The 24,595-nt window shown below is 40.6% G+C and overlaps 2 protein-coding genes across 22 annotated transcripts in view; both read right to left on the bottom strand.

Annotated features, from left to right (window-relative positions):
* The window catches only part of snap91a (synaptosome associated protein 91a), a 47,005-nt gene extending 26,082 nt beyond the window's left edge, over positions 1-20,923 (bottom strand). For 10 of the 16 annotated variants that reach the window (XM_069536697.1, XM_069536696.1, XM_069536701.1 and 7 more), the window contains exons 1-7: positions 20,491-20,922; positions 20,179-20,353; positions 6,336-6,478; positions 3,688-3,763; positions 2,074-2,176; positions 826-919; positions 392-503 (exon numbers count right to left, since the gene is read on the bottom strand). In XM_069536697.1, the coding sequence (XP_069392798.1) occupies positions 392-503; positions 826-919; positions 2,074-2,176; positions 3,688-3,763; positions 6,336-6,478; positions 20,179-20,308 (658 nt within the window). In that variant the 5' untranslated portion in view covers positions 20,309-20,353; positions 20,491-20,922. Of the gene's footprint in view, positions 1-391; positions 504-825; positions 920-2,073; positions 2,177-3,687; positions 3,764-6,335; positions 6,479-20,178; positions 20,354-20,490 lie in introns of all 16 variants that reach the window. The other 6 variants (XM_069536698.1, XM_069536705.1, XM_069536709.1 and 3 more) reach the window with 4 other exon arrangements.
* A 2,808-nt stretch (positions 20,924-23,731) lies between these two features.
* Positions 23,732-24,595, bottom strand: part of dop1a (DOP1 leucine zipper like protein A) — a 29,698-nt gene continuing 28,834 nt past the window's right edge. For all 6 annotated transcript variants that reach the window (XM_020091313.2, XM_020091312.2, XM_069536691.1 and 3 more), the window contains one exon: positions 23,732-24,347. In XM_020091313.2, the coding sequence (XP_019946872.1) occupies positions 24,039-24,347 (309 nt within the window). In that variant the 3' untranslated portion in view covers positions 23,732-24,038. The remainder of the gene's footprint in view (positions 24,348-24,595) is intronic.

Genomic DNA, 24,595 nt, shown 5'->3' with positions numbered 1-24,595 from the left:
ATCTTTTAGAACAAAGGGCTTTATTGTTTCCTGCTGATTGCAGTTATATTGTTGGAGATTCCTCCTCATTGGGTATGCAGATCATTCTTCTTTTATTATAAACCAGTGCCTATGACTGTGAGAAGTTTGTACATGTTGTGTATTTGTATTTGGAGAAGGAAGTCACACCTCATGTTGCTTTGCACAGTGTGATGAGAAGCATTTCCCCTCAGTTACCACACTCGTTCATTCTGATCCAGTGATCTCCATTGTAATATGATCTCCACACTGAGTTAATGGCTTCCTCTGTAATATTTGCCCGGCGCCGCCCCTGCCTTCCAGAGCACATGACTTTTGTTCATTGATTATTGAATTGATCATGTGATGAGTTGAAGATGGAGTGACTCTTTACCGAGCAGGTTAATGATGCCGTCATTGTAGCAGGCATATAACTTGATCAGATCTTTGAAGAGCAGAAGGAAGCAGGCTTTTATCACTCCATTGTCCAGATCTGGAGGATGCACCTGTGGACACAAATAAAAGCCATGAGGCAAAGTGTGGTTAGGATTTTGAAGGTGAATAGATGGGACTGAAAACTTCTTTTGAATCAGAAACTTAAGAGAAGAATTAAATGACAAAGACAACAACATTTCTTAGTCTCTGTACAATCAGTGGTACTGTTTGTTGAATTTCAACCCTCTGACAATGTTCCTATGTATATAAGAGGCTGTGACTACAACACTAAGCCTGCTTGAACCCAGCTGACACCTTTTTGTCTTGAATGTGTTTATCCCTCAGCAAATTCAATAACCTTGCAAAGTGACCCTATTAGCGAGTGTCACTCACATCAAAATCCAGCAGTGCATCGATCTGGCTCTGCAGGGTCGGCATTCCTTTCAACAGCTTCTCTACTGACATGGTCCTCATCGCTCCCTCAGCTCTGAGACAGGGGAGGAACCGAGAAGGGACAAGAGAAAGAGTGAGAAAATTAAGCTGAAACATTTGTACGCCTGCAAAGAATCTAAATATTAAACCCCCTTTGTTAATTAGGAACAGCATGGGCTGCATGGTCTAGTATCCATTGTAATGAATCAAGAGCTGAGACATTTAGACTCACATACTGTCTGTCTCACTCACATGAAAACCTAATGTATGTCTGCACCTGTCACACATATAGTGTCCACCAACATGTCTGATCACTGATGTCTTGAGTCTGATTCTACATTTTTCAGTTTCAGCTTATGCAGCTCAGAGTCCTTGTGCTTCATAGTTTGCAGATCTAGTATCACAGCTGCGGCCACATTGTGGATTATGACGGTGGATTGTAGACTGTCATCAAGGACCATAGATCATGATGGCTACTGGATCATGGTTGTGGGGGGGGGGGGGGGGGGGCAGCTGATCGTGGACTATGACTACAACAAGACTGTTGATATACAATACGCCTACTCACATATTCTGCCATTATTTAAAATAACTCATATTCATTTGTCATTGCTTCTCACTTCTTCTCTATCAGACATTTCCTTATGTATAAATACTTGAAACACTGACACACTTCTCCATTATGTTACAAACTGTTTCTTCTATTCAATCTTGTAAATACTGTTATTTTGCTGACATTCTCAGTAACAAGTGACATCTATTGCACTTCTGTCTGTCCTGGAAGAGGAATCCCTCTCTCTGAGGTTCCTATGTTTCCCCTGTTAATAGGGATTTTGGTAGTTTTTCCTTACTCTTGTTGAGGGTTAAGGACAGAGGATGTCGCACCTTGTTCAGTCTTATGAGACAAATTGTGATTGGTGAATATGGGCTATACAAATAAAATTGCGGTTCCTTGTGTCTGCCAGCTAAGCAGAGTTGTATTCATTTCTGTATATCAGTAAAACCATGCACTTGCCATGCTAGAGGTAACTGAGTTCATCCCACGCGTGTTCACAACCTCTGTGGGATGTTTGATATTCTGATGAATATGGAGGGCAATTAAAAAGCGAGCATTTTCTAGACCCACATACATTCAACAACGTTTTTTTTTATTAGACAAAGAGCTGAAATTATTAAGCAGAAGGGGTTGTGAGAAATGAAAACCAGTACCCTTTCTTGACTCGTCCAAAGTCAAAAGACATCTGTCTGTAGGCGAAGGCCTTCTCGTTGAGATAGCGGCTGTAGCGTCTGATAAATGTGGACATGTCGTAGCCTGAGGAAGATGCAAATAATACACACGTAAACATGCAAAGTCTTCAATGTCAACTTAGTGCAGAGTATTAGTAAGCACTGAAAATGTTCAATACTTTCATACTGTAAACAGTGAGATTTCTGTCTTGTTTGATTATAATGCATGTAGGTGTTACTGAATATAAATAAGGTGAAAATATCAAAACTCAAATGAACCGTGCCTCAAAACAAGCCGTAAGGAATTACTGTACTTTAGTGTTTCCAGTTATGTATTAATTATTCTACTTTGTACCCCCACAGTTTCATAGAAATCCCAAAAAATGTCATTTCTCATAATAACAAGTGATTTCTGTGTGCTTGCGTTATGATCCATAATGTTGCTACCATCCGCACAGACAGTCAGACCTCATGGTTTCAGCTGCAGTTCTTTCTCTCTTAGGATAACTTATCTTTCACTATTTAGTCTATGTACCTTGGAATCTGTTGCACATCAGAGTGTCCTTCACATACATGCACCTCCGTTACCTCCATTGTGGGAAATAGTGTAAGTGATTAATAGTAATTCTGTTAGGTTACTATGGACAAGTCATCACCCTCTGCCACACTCCCAGCATGGCCCATATGGATCCACTATTCCATCTGCGTCTTTTCTTTTTTTAACAACCTGTGGTTGCTGTGGTCATGCGTCACTCTGCAAAAAGCCAGAAGCTCAGAGACCTACACAAAACGTTGTGTCCTGTTCTGAAACAATTAGTTTAGCTTAGCTTACCTTATTTTACCTTTGCTTCGTTTAAAGACTGGAGGTAACGCAATACAAAGCTTCAGCGGTTACTCTTAACAAGACAGTTAATAGGTTAATTTCTCTAAATGTCAAACTATTAATAACAAGGGTGACTTTAATAAGCACGTGAGGTGAAAGGTTCTTTGATTCCATGTACAGGTGACTGTTTTATGTACTCCGGATTTATTTAATATACAAAATATCTTAAAAGGTTGACTATGTGAATTTGTAAGAACTGGTCAAAGGGTTATTACATATGAATATTACATAGAGAGAAAAAAAAAACACTTGCTACTGTGAAAACTTTTTTCTCTCCCAACTTTATGTATGTGTTGTATTGTATAATAACCTTTCAAAATCATTCCTACTTTCCTTTCTGTGAATAATTGGCTCTGTGTAGTTACACTATTTGTATATACTGTATATTTGCTATTTCAAAAGACAACTGTCACTTTAATTTTCTTTAAGGACTAGGTGGACTGAGGCAGTTATGGATTTCACATGATCCTTACTAGACGAAAGTAACCCTTAACACAAAGCTAAATACTGACAGCTTGTAGGATGTATTGCATTAAACCTGGTATTAACCCGTAGCCAACATATCAATGACAACAGGGTTTGAAGCCAGTGTTTATCACTGTAGGACACCACATTCATTTCCATGTTGATGAATTTCATTGAGCAGGGAAAACTACATAGATATCAAGAAGGGAAGTTAGTTTTGTCTACATAAGGACAGAGACACCACCCACCATGGGAGCCAGTTTTGTCCAAGAAGTTGCTGAGGTTGAACAAGGTGTTTCTGGAAGCCAGGAACTGCATGAATTTCTGTGGGAGAGGACAGAAACACAGTGTTTACTTCTCTGACAGGCACTAAATGAAAATGGCTACAATTAAAAAAAGCTTCACTTAGCTAGCATTCTTGATTTAAACCTTAGGCTACTGCAGTGATATGGCTTACTAACTGGCAAGCAAATGCGTGGTTTAAGATTGAAAATGCTCTAAAATGTCAAGAATAGTGAGTTCCAGACCTAATGAGAGAAGGAAACTGAGAATTCGTATTAACATCTAGGCTGAAAAATAATGTAACAATAATATAACAATAATAATAATAATAATAATAATATGATAGAGAAATAAATACACTGATGGCAAAATAATGAAGTATGTGTAGGCATACAGCTGTTTTAGATTCAGGTAAAATATGTTTGCATATGGCTGTTTTAACTTAAATAATGTTTATAATGATTTTTTAAAATCAAAATCCATAAAAGACAAGAAAAATTATATATATATGTTGTTCAATGAATTCCCTCATATGATGTTTTGTTGATGGGAGTGAGCAGTAGGCAATTTGTGAGAAGAAATTCATCACCCTTGATAACCTGCCAAATACTCTGCCATCTCCTCTCCTCCATCCATTATGAGACAGAGTGCTGCACGTGCACATGGAGAATTATTGTGTGCTGCTGAGCATCCTATACATTAATGTTGCTTACTTGATCTTAAAAGTCGAACCACCTGCTCCTGCAACATTTGTGTATATAAAAATAGATATACATGACGGACGCATGCATACGTCTGAAACAGGAGCTTGGGGATTTGCACATGTGTATGTCTGGAACAGCTCTGCAGGAGGATGTTTCTCACGATGCTCCGCCTCCCACGAGGCAAAGAGTGCTGTCCTCCTCTACTTCTCGATGCCATTCTGGTTGTTATTTACACACTGTTTCTGACCACGTCTCTACTTTGACCTCCTCCTGTATCGCTTTGGGTCTGACCAACACATATTTCAAAGGAGCAGGTGGTTCCGACATTTAAAATCTAGTTAGCATGTATGGGATGCTCACCAGCACACAATTCTCAATCTGCACATGCAGCACTCTCTCTCATAATGGATGGAGGACAGGAGATGGCAGGGTAATTGGCAGGTTATCAAGGGTGATGAATTTCTACTGCTCACTACCATCAACAAAATGTCAAATGAAGGAATTGAAGAATTTATTGAACAGCAGAGTACTGAAGATGTTCAGGTGGCTCATTTGAATCTCAAAGAAGCTTTTCAGCACTTTCAGGACTTTATGGATGGAAGGAAATAGATTTTACCAGACTTTTTCTTTACTGATTAGACAGAAATTCAGATTTAAAGGAGCAACGCTACACCTTCATGAGTGGGAGGATGTGAATATGAATTTGGAATATGGAGAGCAACAGGAAATAGAGCATGAATAAAGACAAATAAATAATGAAGACAAATAGGTTCAGCAGCCCTACAAGAGGAATGCTTGCTGCAGTGGTAAAAACATCCCCCAAACACACAAATAAACAACACATACACACACTGAATCCTATTTTGTGGCTCCGTGTAAACAAAGCAGAACACAATAAAGTGAGTGGAGGTGAGGAATAAAAATCGTCCCTTGAGAACCAGCGAGCTACAATTTCTTTCCTGCTTTCTTTCCCTTGTTCTCTTTCTGTCAACAAGTCAATTCACTATTAAATCTTTTATCACCAGGAACAATACGATAGTCCTGGCTAATCTACGTACCATGTAAAGATATTATCACCTTGTCAAATATAAATAAAACCAACATTTACACTCACAAAGTGATCTAATTAGAGTGTGTGTGTGTGTGTGTGTGTGTGTGTGTGGGAAGGGCCAGAGTATCCCACTGTGGCCCATGGAAACAAAAGCACACTTGCCCTTTTTCTCTAACACCTGCTGTAACGAATGCAAAGGTTAATGCTATTATCTTCATACCATTAAACCTCCACTAGCCATCTTTGCTGCTCGTGTACTGGTATAAAAGCAAAAATCAAAAATGAAAAAGGAATAGTAGATATAGAAAATGAATAAATGACTAAATGAGATAATAACTTGATCTCACAGTATCTCTCTGTCTTCTCATTCTCCATTGGTCATTCTCCTTCACTCTCTTAATGAATATTTAAATATACTGTCTCCTCTCCGTCACATTGCTGTATCAATAGCTCCCCGTCCCCTTTGATATACAGTTCAGTGGCAGCTTGGATAATTTAATGGGCAGTAAAGCAGCATCTGTCTTTCTGTCTGTGTTATCCCTTCAGGTCCATTCAGAGCCTTTGCTTTTCTTCAGCTGTCAGGACATAAAATGGGTTCGGAGGTCGGAAACAGAAGGTCAGTCCCTTTGTTAACTCCATGGAGGCCACTGAGGAAAATGTAGCAAACTATGAGGCAACAGTAGAACTTGAATGGGAACATTGTGGCGTCTGACATGGCCAACCCAAATGGCCTAACCCAATAGAGCAGAGAAGAGTTGAAATAGCGATGCATTCTAGTTGTAGTATTCATATGCTCAGGGAAAGACTACATTTGAACCGTACTCACTTGGGTTGTATATAATTCGTGTTATAAGCTCACCTCATTGCCATGCACCATCAGGTGGTGTGTGGTGATCAGGGCTTTGAAAACCACCACCCAGCTGGCGTTGCCGGCCCTCTCCATCAGCGTGTCGGCCATCTGGGGGACATTCACAGTGGACTCCTGGGTGGCCTGGATCAGGTCTGACAAGCACCGAGAAGAGAAGGAACAGGTCAAGTGGGGGATATTAGCAGGGGAGCGACTCCCAGGTAAACACTGTGCAAAGAACCCTTTAGTCAAAAACTGTAGTGATGATGGAAAGGGGAGACAGGTGGGTTATAAATGACAAATAGATGCATAATAGAGTAAATGAATATGTGTATTTTGCAGCCACACACCATTCACTTGTAAGCGTGAGTGTTTCATCAAGCAAGCAATTGAAATGAGATACCTTCAGATGTGTTCAGTGTTCATCTACCTGTTTTATAACTTTTATGATAGGACAAGGCTCAGCCTCTTTTTATGATATTGTCAGTTGTGTGAAGACATGCTCTTGGCTATTCTTCATGAAAAGACCTGAGGCATCTCTTATAAACTATAACCAGATGTTATTTGTCAGCATTGGATGCAATTGCAAGTCATATCCATGCAACCAAAAGGAGCATTGGAAGCTGCCATGTTGAATCTAAATGAAATTATTTTTAAATGTATACTTCACATAATGCCACCATTGTATGAGTCACAGTTGCGGCTGCTTTGTTTCTTTCTGCAGCCAGTCATTTTTGCGAGCACAGGCAAAATGAGAGTGGAATATTCCACAGCAGAGAGAGGGAGAAACTGCAACATAAGACTCGGCTGTGATGAGAGGTGAACTTTAGGCCCTACAGATCCCAGTCAACACGACAGGGTTCTCTTCGACAACACACTGGATCAGGTATAAGACCTCCTGTATTAACAAAATATATCATATATCCTCTAATTACACGATAGGGAATAAAAATGATCATCTTTCTTGCTTATGAAACAGTACAAGAGGTCATAATGTAAGGGACTTGGAAACAACTTTCCAACATGTCAGTGGTAGGACTACAATAATCCTTTTTTTTTAAATTAATATTTAATCAAATGGCCTGTATAATTAAACAGTTCACATATTAGATATTAATGGAACCATGAATTGCCCCCAGTGGGTTAACAAGTATAATTTATTGTTAATGCTAAAATGCAAGCATGGTATATGTAGCATGAAGTTATAACTTTTTTGTATTAATGTGATAAGCTAACCAAGAGGACAAGCTACCAAATGCTTAGCATGCCTAATATCCACTGAATGTATGTATTTAGTGGCAGACCACTGAGGTCAGAGGCCTCCATGGCAAACCTCAGGGCATGTACTCAGAGACAAGAAGTATGCGTGCACATGATGATGGAGGGAGAAGGAATGAAAACGTAGCCAGCACCATTTTAAAAGACTTGATTCAGCAGAGCACGGCGGACACAGAGAAACCACCATTGAGTCCTTTGATTCATTAATAGTGTCATTTCCATGTCTGCACATTTACTGCCAGCAGTTAAGGAGCCTGCTGACAGATGTCAATGGCATATTATAAACAAAATTCCAATTTAAATGTATTTTATTCTGCACTAACATTACAATGAGATCATTTCTGGTGCCAATGACTATGGACATGTGAATGGTACATTATTTTTTATGTTTAAAATACAGGTTTCTCTTGCCATGATGATAAAGTCAAATGCCCCTTAGTAGCTATGGGAACATAGGCGTTCAAGGTCACTTTGCTTTGACAGTCATGCTACTAGCCTGCTGGCTCATTTGCTTCCTCTATCATGCTATCGTTGTGCAGTAATGACTGCTGTGCATTTCCTCTTCAGTAGTAAGGCAGTGAACAAACACATATATGCACACACAAAATGTGAAGGATAATCCCTACAGGGCTGATGAGTCAGCAGCCTTCATCATCCTACGCTTTTCATCTCTCCGTCTCAGTCTCCGTCTGTCGGCCTCTCTCTCTCTCTCTCTTTCCCACTGTGATGGTCTGTGCTTTGGCCAGACTGTGAGACAAAATCTTTGTAGCAACCTCACCACTGCTCTAAACTGTGTCATAATAAGAGGAGAGGAAGATAATGAATTTGCAGCAAATAATACCTGTAAATGAAGAAGATTTCATACACTTAATTATTTTTTGCAGGAAACAGCAGCCAAACACAAAGTGGTATGAATCACATATTTAATAAAACCACTATTCAATGGGTTACTTAAGTGTCCAACTGTGAACTGGCATGAGTTTATTTGAAAATGTGTTGGATTACTGCAGTAGAAAAAATCCTAATCCTGCAGGGAGAGAGAGAGAAGCAGACAGAGAGTCTCTGTTCTTATTGAGATACTGAGCAACAATTCAGCAGGATCTCTTGACTCAGCTCCCACCCACAAGTTCCTTCTCAACTAAATATGTGTGAGTGTGAGTAATAGGGAGACACAGATAGGGTGTAAGGCAGCTATGTATGTGGCCCTTGACAAGTGCTAGCACACACGCTCACTATGCTTGGATCCATATTCCATGTATGGTATAAAGCAACACAGAGGATCATGAATCATTTAGCCCATTACCAAAGCACTTTAGACTAGAAGGATGGTATGGACATACTGATCACTACCCACTACCCACCATGGATATACAATTCATTGGCTTAAGGTAGTATACCGATGCGTTAGCCAGGAATTCTACCACTGAACCACCAATGCTATTTTTAAAGGTTTTTTACGGCTTTTTTTTTTTCGAGAACTCCCATTTATTCCCTGCCAGGGCATTTTATCTGATGTGTAAACCACTTCAGAGACCCCCTAGCTTTACACTATACTGACATCCTATTGATGGAGGGGTGCCCGACCATTCCTGTTATGTTCAACAGATATATTCACAACCGCTTCTCAGCGTGACTGGCCAAGTGTACAGAGGTAATAGAGGAGCAGGGTTAATATTTCTCTCTCAAGCCTGACATAACTATTTCTGTTATTTTTCATGTGAACAACCAAGTGAAAGACTATAAAGAGAACGTCTGGACACGTGCAACCTCTTCTATTAACACGTGCTCTCTGATTTCATTGACCAATACAATGAAGGGCAGGCAAGTTCTGATCAAACAAAATACAACCCTAGGTTTTGACTGCATATTATCTCACCTATTGTTTTTATTTCATTGTATTTGCTTGCTGCTTCTGTATAAATCTTCTTGAATCTCACAAAGATGATTACTTTTCCAGGTTATGGCAGCTATGGGTGTGCAGAGGCAAGTATATCTTGAGTATATGTGTATGTATATTGTGCATGTTGATATCACAAAGGCGATAGATTTTCGATATCGTACAGCCCTAATGGGCACTGTAGTTTATTTTAAGTAAACCCACATACACTAGGTATTTACACACCAGGTAAAAGGTACATGCAAGACATGGAACACAGCCGTTATCAGACATAATTTACACTGTTTTAAAAAAATATGTGTGACCTGTTCCTTTTTGGACAAAAGGAAAATTATGGAATATCAAAACAATATCAAACTCAAAACATACCGAGCAGGTCTCCAGTTTCAAATGCAACCCTTTAACACATTAATAAATGCAACTGATATTAAAGCCCCTGTGTGTGAGTACAACTGAGCTAGAGAGCATGCATCCACCGCAGGAAACTCAAGCATATACGTAAGCCTGAGCGTCACACACACAACATCCACCTCGTCTTTCTCATAGATGGATTTTGACTAACTTACCACTGGGGACATGCCAAGGTGGTTTCCTAGGCAACAAGCTCTCATATTTGCAATGGCATCAACGATTCATTCTAATTCTTCAGAAAGCATGGTCACAGGTGCAAACTCCCACAGTAGCAGGCTGATAGGGCCACATGTACATAAGTCATACCAGGCTTTACGCTGCTGAAAGAATAAACAATTCATCCACCACTGCATTCATATACAGCACCTGTCCTTCATATAACCTCTATGATAAATATTTATGTTATTTTACCCTGAAAATCTTCATATTTCATTAGATCAGTATTGTTGAATGGGAGAGGACACATGAAACAAGAGGACTGGTGTGCTCAGTGAGCATTTTGTGTTTAAGAGTGCAGCGTGATGTACACCATGCTGCACGAGTGTTGCCTTGTTGAGCTACACATGAACGGCTCATGAAAGCGCAGCATTTATTTATAGCTCCTCTCAGCCTCAAGCAACATACAGGGGGAGAGAAAAATTACCCAGAATGCACTGTATACCAGCGTAGCATCGCACCAATGTGGTGTGGCAGCCAAACAAAGGGGAGGCCAATGGGATGCAGGAACAGGAGAAGCTGGAATCGACATATGAGAAAACTGGTGCACACAGATAGACAGTTAGACTTAATATAGACAGTTAGACTTAAAGGTACAATGTGTAGAATTTAGTGATATCTAGTGTTGAAATTACATGTTGTAGCTGAACAGCCCTCACCTCACCCTCTCCTTCCAAACAGGAAAAAGAAACTGTGGTAGCTTCAGTCGTCATAAAAACTCAAAAGGTGTTTAGTTTGTCCAGTCTGGACTAATGTAAAAAACATGGCCGCCTCCATAGAGAGGGTCCCCTCCATGTAAATATAAAGTATTTAAATATAAAGGGTCTTTTCTGTTGTAAAGAAAACTACAATTCATACAATTTAGATGAAACGAACTAGTGAAAACATCATGAGATTTATTCTACATTGAATTTCTGCCAATAGTTCGCTTTCACCTAAATCTTACACACTGGACCTTTAAAATGACATTTCACTCAGTTGTAGGTGGAGTGGTGCTTTTCTGCTATGGTGCAGCTCATGAGTAAAAAATCACATGTAAATACACAAACTCAGTTAATATATGAGAGTAAACATGAGTGTGTAAAATAAAACAAGATTAATAAGATTCAAAACACACATACTTCCCTTCCCTAATTTTACTAGACTAGCACAGCAACAAATGTGAATGATAGTAAGTGTGTCAAACTACAACTAAGGGACAACCGCCAAGCATGCATAAACAACTAAATGTAGGTCTAAACCATAAACTGTATATTAAGATGGATGACTCATCTACTGACCACTTCACACGCTTGACCAATCATGAGTCGATCTCAGCTGTCAATCATTAAATGTCACCCTGTTTTTTATAACATCGAATAATTCATAATTAAAACCAAACTTACTGGAAAAATGAACACTTGACAATACATCATCGAGATAAGAACCATCTAAAATGGCAGGAAAAAAATAATTTAACGGTCTATGTCCCATCCACTAGCATGGAGGTGGAATTTATGACCTGTACTGCAGCAAGCCACCAGGTAGAGATCAAGGCGCTTTGGCTTCACTTTTGGGGAACAGTCATGTCTTTCATTTGGTCAACAGTCTAAACAATGACACACACACACTCTCTCTGTCTCTCTATAGCAAACACATTTACTGTGAAAACATGATTCGTAGTAAATGAGGTTCAATTTTTCTTATAGCATGGGGCTTTAGTGCTTGTTCTGCCTGGCTTCACTGCTACTACTGTTAGGTTGGTGTAAGCTGAGAGATGCTTTCTGGGTAAAGCTATGATACTGAAACAGCAAATCAAATGGGTACCTTGGTATTTCTTCTGTAGCTAACATTTTGTCTGTTCAATTCAATTCAATTCAATTTTATTTATATAGCGCCAATTCATAATTTACATTATCTCAAGGCACTTTACATTTAAAGGTCAAGACCTTAAAACAGCCTAGCCATCACTGGACAGCCCCTGGTAGTGTCATAGGCCAGCACAATAAACATACTTCTACACTGCCATGATGAACACAAACAAACTCTCACAAACTCACACACACACGCACACACACACACTTTTGCTGTAGACTTTATGTACAGTGTGGACATATGATGTAATGTTCAGTCTGCCATCAATGCTCACTCACTGCTGTAAATGCCTTGCACTAAAGTAATTTACAGGAACAGCTGTCTCATAAACCCTCTACAGGTAGATTAAGTGATGTTCTCTCATTCAGCGACCGAGGAGCAAATAGACTGTTCATTGGTCTGTGGACGAACATCGTGCATCTTGCCCAGATTTTAAAAAACTACTGTGATAAAACTGCACAGCAAATTAATGTTTTTATCCAAGACTCAGAGGCTTAAGGGCATCACGACCTCCAGAGAACACCAGAAACAGGAGAGAGAGCCATGGAGAGAAGTGTTTGCTATCAAGAAAGGAGAAGCAAATCAGTTTGAATCAGCTGCTCAGGAAATAATGGTTTGCCAGCAGATGTATGGGGGTTCCTGGTTCCAGGTCATTAATTTGAACACACACTGTTAGTAGGACAATCCACCTCCCACACAGTGTGACACTGGAGAGCCATTCTGGGGCTTTCAAGGATACACGCTGTGAGATCAGCACTGCAGTGCATGCTCAGCCCTCTGACCAACCTTCTTTTACATTCCTCTGTTGACTGCAACTCACCATTAAGCAGGCACTATACTGAATCACTTTAATGTAGAGAACAAGAAAGAAGAACAGAGTAGGGGCAATAGTGTTAAAACGGAAAGAGACAATCAGGATGAAGAAAAGGAGAAATGTGGGAGGACCAGTAGATTTCATGCATATACCTACTTATACAATTATCAACCACAAGCTTATACTGACTTACTGATTTTTCTGAGTAAAGCTCAGATTCTTTTTTCACAGTTTTTGAGCATGCAGAGATTCTATAAAAGACACAGATACAGGAATAATGCTTAAATATACAACATTTACTGTTGCTCATATAGTAATTATTAGACTCCTGTACTTTTCCAGGGTCACCTTGAATTGCTTTATGCTGTGCTTGTAAAAGTGAAATGATTTTTCTATTGGTGACTATGTTTCATGCTCCTCCCTGGTACATTTTGGAGGGCCACAGGCACAGCAAATTGTGCAGCTGTAGTAATATATATGTACTAATATATGTCAGGTACATGTTACTTTGGTTCGGATTACAGCCCCCCCCCCCCCCCCCCCCCACCTTCTTCTCCCCTTTTCCCTTTTTCAAGAACGCCTGCCTCTCACATGTGGCAACATATTGATGGTGACTCATGTTGTGGTAACAGCTCCATAGCAGCCAAAGGAGACTCAGCACGCTGCTTATGCTTCTTCACTGCTTACCCTCCTGCCTTCAACCCCCCCTCACCAAATACACACACTGCAGGTTATCTATGCTGCATTTGCTTGAGGCAGCGCTAAATCGCATCCCTGTGTTAAAAAACCTGTTAATTGGAGTGACTAGATTTAGAGCGGCAGCAGCACAGGTGATAATTATTGCAGCAAACACAGAAAAACTCTTGCTCACACACTCTAAATCATGCACATTGCGTTGAAATGATGTAAGGATTGTAAAGATTAGAAGAAAAAGCAAAGGAAAGTTGTTTTCACGCTCTTCACTGCTGGAGGATTAAGAGGTGAGGGCAACATGAGTAGATAAAGATGGAGACTATTAGGAGCAGCAGGAGCAGACGGGCCTGCCTTTGGAAACAGAGCCAGCTTCATTTGGCAGACATTCAAACTCTGTCCCACTGGTTCTCTAGTTGTGTTCCTCTGGGCAGCAGATACACTGCACGTGGTCTGATCGATGCTCCAGGCCTTTGGATTCACACTGAGAAGTAGCTCAGTTGTTATACTGACCAAAGTATAAAAACGCTTGCCTTCGAGTATTCCCCATAAGCCACTGAACAAGCAAGGTGCCACGATATAAAATTGCACACTGTTCCATCTGAACATTGTGTTGTGCCGTTAAGCGTTATATTTCTAACATTTCTAACAGCACTGTCTGACTCTCATCCCACACAGCACTGCATCATAGGATTTACTGTAGTACAGTAGTGTCTGTGAAAATGGCTTGCTGGTGTCATTCATCTCGCAGGCCTGAGTCACGTGCCTGCACATGTGTTTGATGGTCACGCTACTCTACCAAGATCAATTATGTTCAAAAGCTATCCCCTGAGCGTTTCTCTGATAACATTATAATTACAGTACAAAGCAGATTTTCAATATTTCAAAACCTACATGATTTTTTGTTGTGTATGATCCAAATGAGACGGGGACCCGCAGATAAGATCATCACTCCAAAGAGCTACTGATGGTCCAAGACTCCACAGAGCACCTTTATGCAGGTTGCAAACACAAGGCATGCTACCTTTTCTGTTGAAGCCTATACAATTTAAAAAAGAGTAGTATATATAATAATATATAATATATATTTTTGAGGTCTTCAGTGCACATGAGCAGAGTGCAAAAGTTTTACTGGCGATAGAAAACATCTGGGAAAAAAACGTCTCTCACGTTTATATTGACAGCAATATTTTGGATATCAACCCGGGTAAGACAATAGTTTGAATAAGACACTGCCATGAAAACAGCATTCTGATTACTTCAAACCCAATAAGGTCATACATGGAATGAGCAATAATCAAATTAAGACGTAGTGTATTCTGTTTTCTGTAGACATGTATTTCTTAATTGCTTTATATATCCTACTGAAGGACATTTTACGACAAATGGAAGTTATCAACTACTTGACCACACATTACCCCGAGTGTATGGAAGAATAAAATTAGAATAAATTAGAGAGAAAACACCAAAACGTGAGAATCATACATGAAACTATTTCAGGTTGGGTTTTTAAAACTGGTAGAATAACAAACATAATGGTGAAGTGGAAGTAATGACATGAATTACAGTTACAATACCATGTTATTGGGAATATAATTGGAATTATATTAGCAACTCATGTAAACACAGCCTTATAATAGAATAATGTCTTACTCTGAAAAGGTGAATATTGGTGTTTATGTAAACATAGTCACTGTAAAACGGTGTCCTGTCTGATCAGGGCTCAGATCTGCAGCACAAAAGGCACAAAGGCTAATTTATGTCACAAAACTTATCTCATCTTGGTCTTTGTTCAATTTCCATTATCCTAAAGCCTGGAAAAACTTAAGCCCATTCAGGCAGCTGACTCACAGCTGCACCTCCTCCTCTGCACCTCCCTGCTCCAAAAAAAGACTCAATTGGATCATCACAAAAATCCTGTACTGGGATGTCGCCAACAGCGTGTGGCATGCGTGACTGTTTTTGTGCATTCATGCACATACACACACAAACACACACATCGACTACTGTAATCAGGATCATTCTGTAAGACACACTGGGGCCATGAGGCGTTCCAGGCAAACTGTGCTGCTACTACTGACCAGTATCTCAGTTGTAATATATCTCTATATTCTTGCCAAACCTCTGGAGACACAACTCTACTGTTACTGCTACTAGTGGCATTATTTATTTAGTCTTTACTTGTCTGTACATCTGTTGGATAATAGAAAAAGAGAATTTAAGGCAAATTCATGCATCTGCATCAAAGATATGCCGTAGGTACACACTTAGCTTACACACAGGGCAGAGCATTCATAGTTGTGCATAGATGTCTATGCTGGTGTCTTCCGGTTTCTGGTCCGCTTATTTACAATTTCTCCGTTGTCTCTGTTTACTTCAGAACAATGGTGAGTGGATCATGTTGGAGTTGGAGCTGATAGATTGTTAAAAAACAGCAATGAAGAAAAGAAAGACGCCGTCCGTGTTCATTCCTTCAACTCAATTCAAAAATGGCGGCAATCTGTTGGACCAAGCGGACCAATCACAGCTCTTGTGGTCTGTGTCGCCTTGACGTGTAGTTACATTTTTGTGGAGGTGCACATCAAGATACGGCGTCAGGCTCTGGGTAGGGTACACGTAAGCTATGGTGTAGCTTCGACGCAGAAGCATTATTGGGCTTAAGACAAAACAACTTCTCTCTTAGTACCTGCATTCCAGACTTTCCTGACATTTTCTATTTATAAATCTTTTGATCCACAAAAAGATTGCTTGGATACTGACAAAAAAAGCAAGATAAAGGATATCTTTGTCATGTGAATTGTTCTGTTCACTGTCAAGTTTCAGTCAAACTGGTAATCAGCGCTGTAGATTAAATCCAGAAAACATGAAAACGTAATATATAACAAGAATTTGTAATGTAAGAGGAACATCAATGTTACCTTCTAGTATTTTAATATCATTTTTATGTGCACATTGCTTTAAAAGTAATTGCAACGTCCAGGAGCCAAAGGAACATACTAACATACTACTGTTACTGTGTGGTTTCTGTGCAAACAGCAGAAATATCTGTGACAGACTGCATTAACATGACGGGAGGATCTTTGAAGTGGAATCGGAGGCTAATTATGAGGATGAGTGATTGAGTCAGTGATTGAATCAATGAACTCATTTGTAATACAAACTTTTATGCAGTATAGTGTATAAGATATTGATTCTGTACAACAATAAATAACTGGACATTATTTATATATTAATGATGATTGTGATTAATAATGTTGTATAATTAGATAGAATAATAATGTGAGTAATAAGGATCTTTAATGTTGCCCTGGGAATTCAACAATCTTCCACACCAACAGGTTTATCTGATAATTTTGTAACAGCACTGAAGCTGCACATTTATTAGTATCCCAGAGCAGCAGACTGGGTAAATGTCATTTTGGAAGGAATGAAAATGAATATAATGTCAGACAGAATCTCAGGGGCTGTTCCTCCAAGGTGAAACAAATCCAACTCTCACATGATGAATTGTTTCTTTTAATAAGAAAGTTAAACAAACTTCCCCCTTTGCTCAAACTGTGGATTTAAACGAACCCAAGAAGTGCAGGGATTTATGGAACAGTTGTAGCAAGTTCCACATCAAAAAAACTTTTAAATGAAAAACTTTGTTGAACAGTGTCCAGATGATTGGAAAGGGAATCTATCTTTATGCAAGATCTTCATGTTTATTATGCTGAGATGTTGTGAAACAGTTTATTAATATTAGCTACCATGTATCATTGAGCAACTGGTCATACCAGACCCACTAGGGTTGTAGCAGTAAAGTACATCTTTACGCTCATGAATTAAAACGTCCATAACAGAGGACTTTGTGTTATTCCTCCTTTTGAAAGTTTCACATTGTCACTGAAAGTATTAACAGATTTGTGATGTGACATTCTTTAATTTATTGAGATAACAGGTAAAAGCTCAAAACGTGTTTTAGCTGTGAATCCAACTCCAAATTTTAATAATAATTTTAATAACTGCTCAATCTGTTATTTCTTTCGGTGGGTGACGAGGAAAACGATACGTGGCAGAGAAGTGCTCCGGCATCGACCTGCAAAGTGCTGACACACACTTTGGCAAGTGGGTAAATGTTCCACTTTGTTGTGATTGGATTGAATGCAGCTCATCGTTCAGTTTTATCCCTTTAGTCTGGACACAAACTCAAACCGGCTCTGAGTTTGCCAACTTGAACTTGATGCCATCTCCTCAGACAGAAATGTTTATGACGACCATGGCTCATGCCGTGTGAGGACAACAGTGCATTTGCGGTGCAGCTGAGTCATCGCACAGTTGTCGATAATAGAATTAGATAAAATTTGTCAAACCATAGTTTTCATGGGAAGTCCCCCCTCCCTTAATGTCTTAGCGTTCTTCACCTCCTTCCATTTCCACTGGTCTCCTGAGGAAAAGGTGGCTGTCACTTTTTTTATATCATCCAAATCCAATAAGTGGAGTCCCCTTCTCCTGCTCACCTACCCAAACGTCACTCATCCTCTGTCTACTGTCGTATAATGTGTTGGTTTACATACCTATTTTCATATTTGAATCATTCTGTGTGGATGTTCACTGGGTATAATGACTATAATGTGAAAAAGCATCTAAATGATCTTGTGTAAGCTGCATATCTGTGGATTGTGTTTGCATTAAACCCTTTCTAAATACTTTATGGGCCTTTTTCTCATTTCTTTTTTAACATTTTAAATAGAACTGACACCCTGCCTCCATCTTTTCACTGCCTTGCTTGAACAAATCAATACACCAACAAATCAGCAAACTGCACCAGGAAACAGACTTAAATGCTGTGCAGTGTAACAACTGTTAACAACTACTTTCAATGGAAAGTCACAAAATGTCGCTAGATAATTTAAAACGTCAACTATGATAAACACAATGCCACAATACCGTATTGAATTCCTCCTTGTGTTGACATGTTTTTTTCTGTTAGAAAATAGAACAAGTAATAAACTGTGATAAGTTACTGATTGAAACACCCGATAAGGCGACATGTTAACCTGCACTCACTTGGAAGCCACTTCAGAGCTAATGCTGCCGTTGCTGCTCCTGCTCTCCTAAAATCCTGTTCTTATAACACATGTGCTTTATTCATGTATGAAACTGAAAGTGAATGAGAGGTGAGTTGTGCCTGATCTTCTGTTCATGGAAAAAATATTTGACTCCCACAGGAATCTCTAGATTTTTTTGCTATATTTACTTGAAAAAAAGTTGCTGGCTGGGAATGAAAAGTCAGTGACTCAAGCAACAAAGACTAGAAGATGGACACACTGCCTGTAAACGCTTCTCTGATGATCCAGTAGAAACTGTTGCACCGATTCATTTTGAAAGCCACAGCCAATGGGAGAGCCCTGATTCACAGTCCATCAATGATGTAAATTCATTACACATTCAGTCCAGTCAGCATTTATGCTTTCCAGCTATAGACCGTATCAACTGGACCTCACTGCTGCAGCTCCATCTCCCAATCACTACTGCACATACTCTGGCTCCAGGTGTGCAAGATGGCAGCGTTTGTATCCAGGTAAGTTAAGCATCCTTTTGAGGGCTCTGTGTCCTCCCTCATCTAACCGGCACATTGGGTGAAGGTGCTCTTCTGTAATTATGTGGTAGGTTTGGTTTGTTCAACTTCAATTTAAAAGCAACACTAGATGCTTTAAAGGTCCAGTGTGTAAGATTTAGGTGAAAGGGAACTATTGGCAGAAATTGAATGTAGAATAATCCTCATGATGTTTTCAGTAGTTTGTTTCAACTAAATTCCAGACTGGAACACCTTTTGGGTTTTTATGACAACTGAAGCTGCCACAGGTTTTGTTTCATGTTTGGAAGGAGAGAGTGAGGTGAGGGGTGTTCAGCTGCAACATGCAACTTCACCACTAGATATCACAAAATTCGACACACTGTACCTTTAAAAGATAGCGGTTTAAAAATAATTTTGATGGAACACAAACTGATAATAGGTAAACTAGCATGTCTGTTAATGCCACAGTGCTCCCTGTACATCTACTACACTATGCGACCCTGGTGTACTGTGCTGGAGCTTTAAACGTCAACGGCTAGCTACAAGAGCTAGACAACTAGCAGAGTCACAGAGGAAACGGAAGAGCGCATTGTCAGAGGAAGAGGAAAAAGAAGTGAGAGAGTGAGAAAACGAACGAGTGTGAATATCGAATTGTTAGATGTCAGGGCTTGAAGCGGTGGATGACTCACACACGTGTGTGAGATAGTTTGTGGGGACCTTTTGGAGCGTAGACCTAAAGGAGTGAGGACATCTTGGGAAAGTGAGGACATTATGGTTGGTCCTAACTGTCAATGGGCTGTTTGAGGGTAAGGCTCAGGTTAAGGCCCGAATTAGGTTTAGGCTGGGGTTAGATATTTACTTGTGATGGTTAAGGTTAGGGTAAGGGGCTAGGGAACGGATTATGCCTATGGGTGACATCAGGGTCATCATTAAGCTATAAGTACAAGGTTGTGTGTGTGTGTGTGTGTGTGTGTGTGTGTGTGTATGTGTGTGTGTGAATGTGTCACTGACTCACACTGGATGAATGGATGGGAGGAACAGGAGGATGGGGGGGGGGGGGGGGGGGGGGGGGGGGGGTTACAGTATAGATGGATGGAGAGATCGATAAATGGGGGGTGTTTTCTCTTCAACTCACATTCCAGGTGCTTCTTCTTCGGGGGGGTCTGCTCGTGTGTGGTGGATTTACACACCGCTCGGGACACCTCGGATCCCGTCAGGCTGTACTGAGCCGCGGCGATACGGTCCGTCAGCGTCTGACCCGACATCTTCTCTCCAAGCAGGTCCAACAGAATCAAGCGTCCAATGTGGTGCTGCACACACACACACACACACACACACAGAGAGAGAGAGAGAGAGAGAGAGAGAGATGAATACTAACACACAAACACAACAGGACAAATAAACACTATAATAGACACCACTATAGAACTGAACGTCGGATTCTCACTCAGTTATGTCGGAGATCATCTGCATGTGTTCCTGGATCGATCCTGAACTGACTTTCTCCCTGAAGGCCAGTATCCTCTGAAACAATCTCAGCCTCAAGCAGCGAATAAAATAATAATCCAACTGCGGAAATCCTCTCCCTGGTCCCCTCTTTCTTTTCCTTTTGTGGCTCAGCCTCCGGATGATGCTCTCTGCCTCCTCCTCCTCCTCCCTGTCCTCCGTCCTCCAGTCTCCGGGATAATCCTCAGCACCGGTCCGCCTGTCCCTGTGTGTCAGCGGGGGGAACCTCAGGCCCTGGCTGGCATCAGCACCATCTTCATCACCAACCCTCCATCAATGTCTTCCTCCTCCTCCTCCTCAGCTGGACCCTTCCCTCTGTACCGTCACTGTTGTCACAGGATTAAGATCCACTTGTTTATTTAATTATTCATTTATTCACAGCGCTGGCAGCGCCCCGCCCACTTTCCCCCCACCAGCCTCCGTGTCAGGTGACGCGGCGGTGACCAACCACAGCTGCGGCCTCTGTCATCGCGAGAGCTGCGGGGAGGCGAGAGGACGTGAGGGGTTAAGGACGCTCCTCTGCAGCCAAGCTTGATGCTCGTCATCCCGCTGCCATGATGTGAAGGTCATGTGAAGACTGCTGCTGCTGCACGTGACCCTTTTCTCCTCAGCAAGACGCAGACATGTGGATTCATGGGTGACGCAAGCAGCCAATCAGGAGCAGTCTGTCTCTGTCCATGGTGCTGATGTGATCTTTGATTGGACTGTTGATTCAGATCAGTCGTTGGTCTGTCGTTCATTGAAAGCTGATTGTGTGCTAATGATATAGTGATAATGTAACAGTAATAGATTAGCATGGTCTCTAAAGGCATGTAGAAATACAGTATTTTCATAGGGGAAGTACATATTGCTAACAATACTTAAAAATCTATGACATGTAGTTGAGTATTTGTAAACTTAACATCTGAATACTTATGGATCAGTTCAGACCAGAACCCTTTAGTCTTCAATGGTACCTTGTCTTCATCAAGTGCTTCAGCCTTTTAGCATTAAAAGCCGAACCTGAGGGCACACTGAGGTTGAAGGTAAATCTAACTGGCTTGTATGGCAGTGCTATGAAAGCCATGTGGCCCGCTCAGTATAACAGACGTCATTCTCTCTGTGCCTTTTTAAATGAAACTAAATACCTACTCTCATAGGCAGCAGAGTCAGAAGGTGTCATATTTGAGAAATGGCAAACTGTGGTTGCAATATAGGGTAGTTGTTGCTGTTTTACTGTAACACCCAGCACCTTCTCACCTTTCTTGGTGGTCTTAGAGATGTGTTGTCTGCAAATGAATGAACAGCAGGAACATGAGATGAATGAGCAGCCTATTTATGTTTTAATTTGGGACAATGTTAGCTTTCACCACGCTGTCCAAGTCAGAGAATGGTTCAATATGAAACAGAATATCATTACAGAGGAGTTTTTCTCCACGGAACTAGGCTGTGATGACATTGGTGAGGAGATGTGTCAGGGCTGGGTACGGCACACTAGGGTTTTTTCCCCCGTTGCCTGGCAAGGGCAAATATAGTGTGTGATGTGGATGAAGTGCTGTGGCCTGACCCAGCCCAAAGACAGGATGACGCTCAATGAAGCTCAATGATCAACTGTGTAAAGTTCTTTATTGTGACCAATGAACATTTCTCCATGAGCAACATGCCTTAACCACTGTGTTTTAAATTTTTTGGTGTAGTGTTTAATGACAGCTAAGCAGTTTTTCACCGATTTGCGCGAGATCTGAAAACATTGTTCGGTTTTGAGCACATGTAAAACAATTTTGAGGCGATGGTATGGCTTTGCAAAAAGAATCAGAGGTTTTGTGAATGTAGTTTTGAGAAAATAGTTTTGTGTTTAGAATTCTGAGAAATGGACAGGAGGATTCAAAAAATGTGTTTTAACAATTGTGAAAAACTGTAAAAGGGATTTAAAGGTTCAATGCGTAGAATTTAGTGATATCTAGTGGTGAAGTTGCATGTTGCAGCTGAATACTCCCCTCACTCCCCTTCCAAACAAGAAAAAGAACCTGAGGAAGCCTTCACTTGTAATAAAAACTCTACAGGTGTTTAGTTTGTCCAGTCTGGACTAATGTAAAAAACATGGTTTCCTCCATAGAGAGGACCTGCTCCTGAAGTAAATGTAAAGTATTTTAATATAAAGGGTCCATTGTAGGGTAATGAAAACAACAATTTGTAAAATTTAGATGAAACACACTAGTGAAAACATCAATCGGATTATTTTACATTCATCTGCTACTATACTCATCTGCTGATAGATCCCTTTCACCTCAATCTTACACACTGGACCTTTAATGAGTTAAAAATGTTTTCCAAGTTGCAAAACTATTGTACATTTTTTAAATATTAAAAAAAAAGACAACAGGGATCATCACCAACTTTCCACTTTGGGCTGATCTACTTACTTAAAATGTGGTATCTTCTTTATTTTGTAGGATTTTTAAAAGGGGCAGCAAGGTGGTGCAGTTGTTACAGCACGATTGTTGCCGGTTCAGTTCTCAATTCTTAAGTCTTTCAGTGTAAAATTTGCATGATCTCCTTTTTGTGTTGTTTTCTCCAGGTACCCACAAAGACATTGGGTTAGGTTAATTGGAGACTCAAAATTGACCATCGGCATGAATGTGAGGGTGAATGGTCCCTGGGCAAGACACTGCAGCCTTATGAATGATGTGTGGTAGAGAAAGTCCTGTGTATAGAAGTTGTAGTGTAATGTGCTTTGAGTTACTGTTGAAACTACATAGCTGCCATGTGAAGTCATTTCCTTTAATATTCACCTTAACCTGAAGTTTGTGGTAATTAGCTTGCACATCTGCTCATTTGTACACAGAGACAGACAGAGACAGACTCACTCATTCCTTCACTCATTCACTCACTCATTCACTTACTCATGTCTTTCTATAGTTGTGAGGACAATAGCCAATCCGAACCATCACAACCAAAAACCTAATTTGGCCTAAAACCAAGTCTTAACCCTCAAACAGTCCTTTGACTTCATGAGGACCAGCAAAAATGTCCTCACACTGATGGTATTGAAACAAAATTGTCCTCATAACTTCAGACATGCGTACACAGAGTTTTGCAGTAATGATGTGTAGTTTCATGAATCTCAATCGTACTGAAGAAGCCAGCTGCAGTGCAAATGCATTTCAAACATTATGGGGAGAACGACACAGCCCACATAACCCTCCTATTATAAATCTTTATTTATTAAGTCACATCGATATGGAATGGCACAGCATCTTCACTTTGCCCCAAAAGACTTGAATGTAATGTTAAAAGTCAGTCATCAAAGCTGCTCCATATATACAAATAATTAAAATTAAATACAATAGCTTTTGAAAAGTAAAATAATCATTATAAATAGAAAAAAATGTACAAACTATGTTTTCTCCACTTGTATTCCCTTGTTCTGTAATGTACATGTTGAGGTTTTTCACGAGTGTTGATCAGTTATGTGTTAATCCCCATGTTACTCTCTCCTCAGCCGTGCCCTCACGTCTTGATGAGTCCCTCGAGAAAGTCTTTTTCCACCATCTCCTCGATGTTCTGTCGCGCTCGACTCCAGAACACTTTCTGGCTCTCCAGCTTGTGGCCCTCCTTGTGGCCCTGGAAGGAAGAGTTCGCGGGGTTGTGGGTGAAGGCGGAACCTGAGCGGCTGCTGGCCTTGCTGTTGAACACGTGGCTGAGTAGGTTGAAGAACGGCAGCAGCTGCTCCATGCTGCGGATCACGTACAGGGTCAGCATCAGGTGACCTGGCTCCCAGGACAGGGTTCGCGTGGAGCAGTCCTCCTCTGGGTTTTTCTGAGGAAAGAATGAATCAGATAAGAAATGACAGAGGAAGAAAAATGCATGTGCCGCTCTGCAGGTGGAAAGAGCTGCAGTTATGAATGTAGTAGGGCTGTGTTTGTTATAGAGGTTTTCTGGAAGCTGGTGAAAGGAGAACTCAGGCAGCATCCTGAAGATTTTAATGTAGACATGATGCATCATGGAGACCAGAAGGTGGAACAATATACAATTGTCACCCCCCCAAGTCTGAAGATGTCTCCCAC

This window comes from Paralichthys olivaceus, chromosome 13 (genome assembly GCF_024713975.1).
Source record: "Paralichthys olivaceus isolate ysfri-2021 chromosome 13, ASM2471397v2, whole genome shotgun sequence".
In the NCBI taxonomy this organism is placed as follows: Eukaryota; Metazoa; Chordata; class Actinopteri; order Pleuronectiformes; family Paralichthyidae; genus Paralichthys; species Paralichthys olivaceus.
Note: the sequence above shows the minus strand (reverse complement) of the source record. Positions and strands in the feature narration are given on the sequence as shown.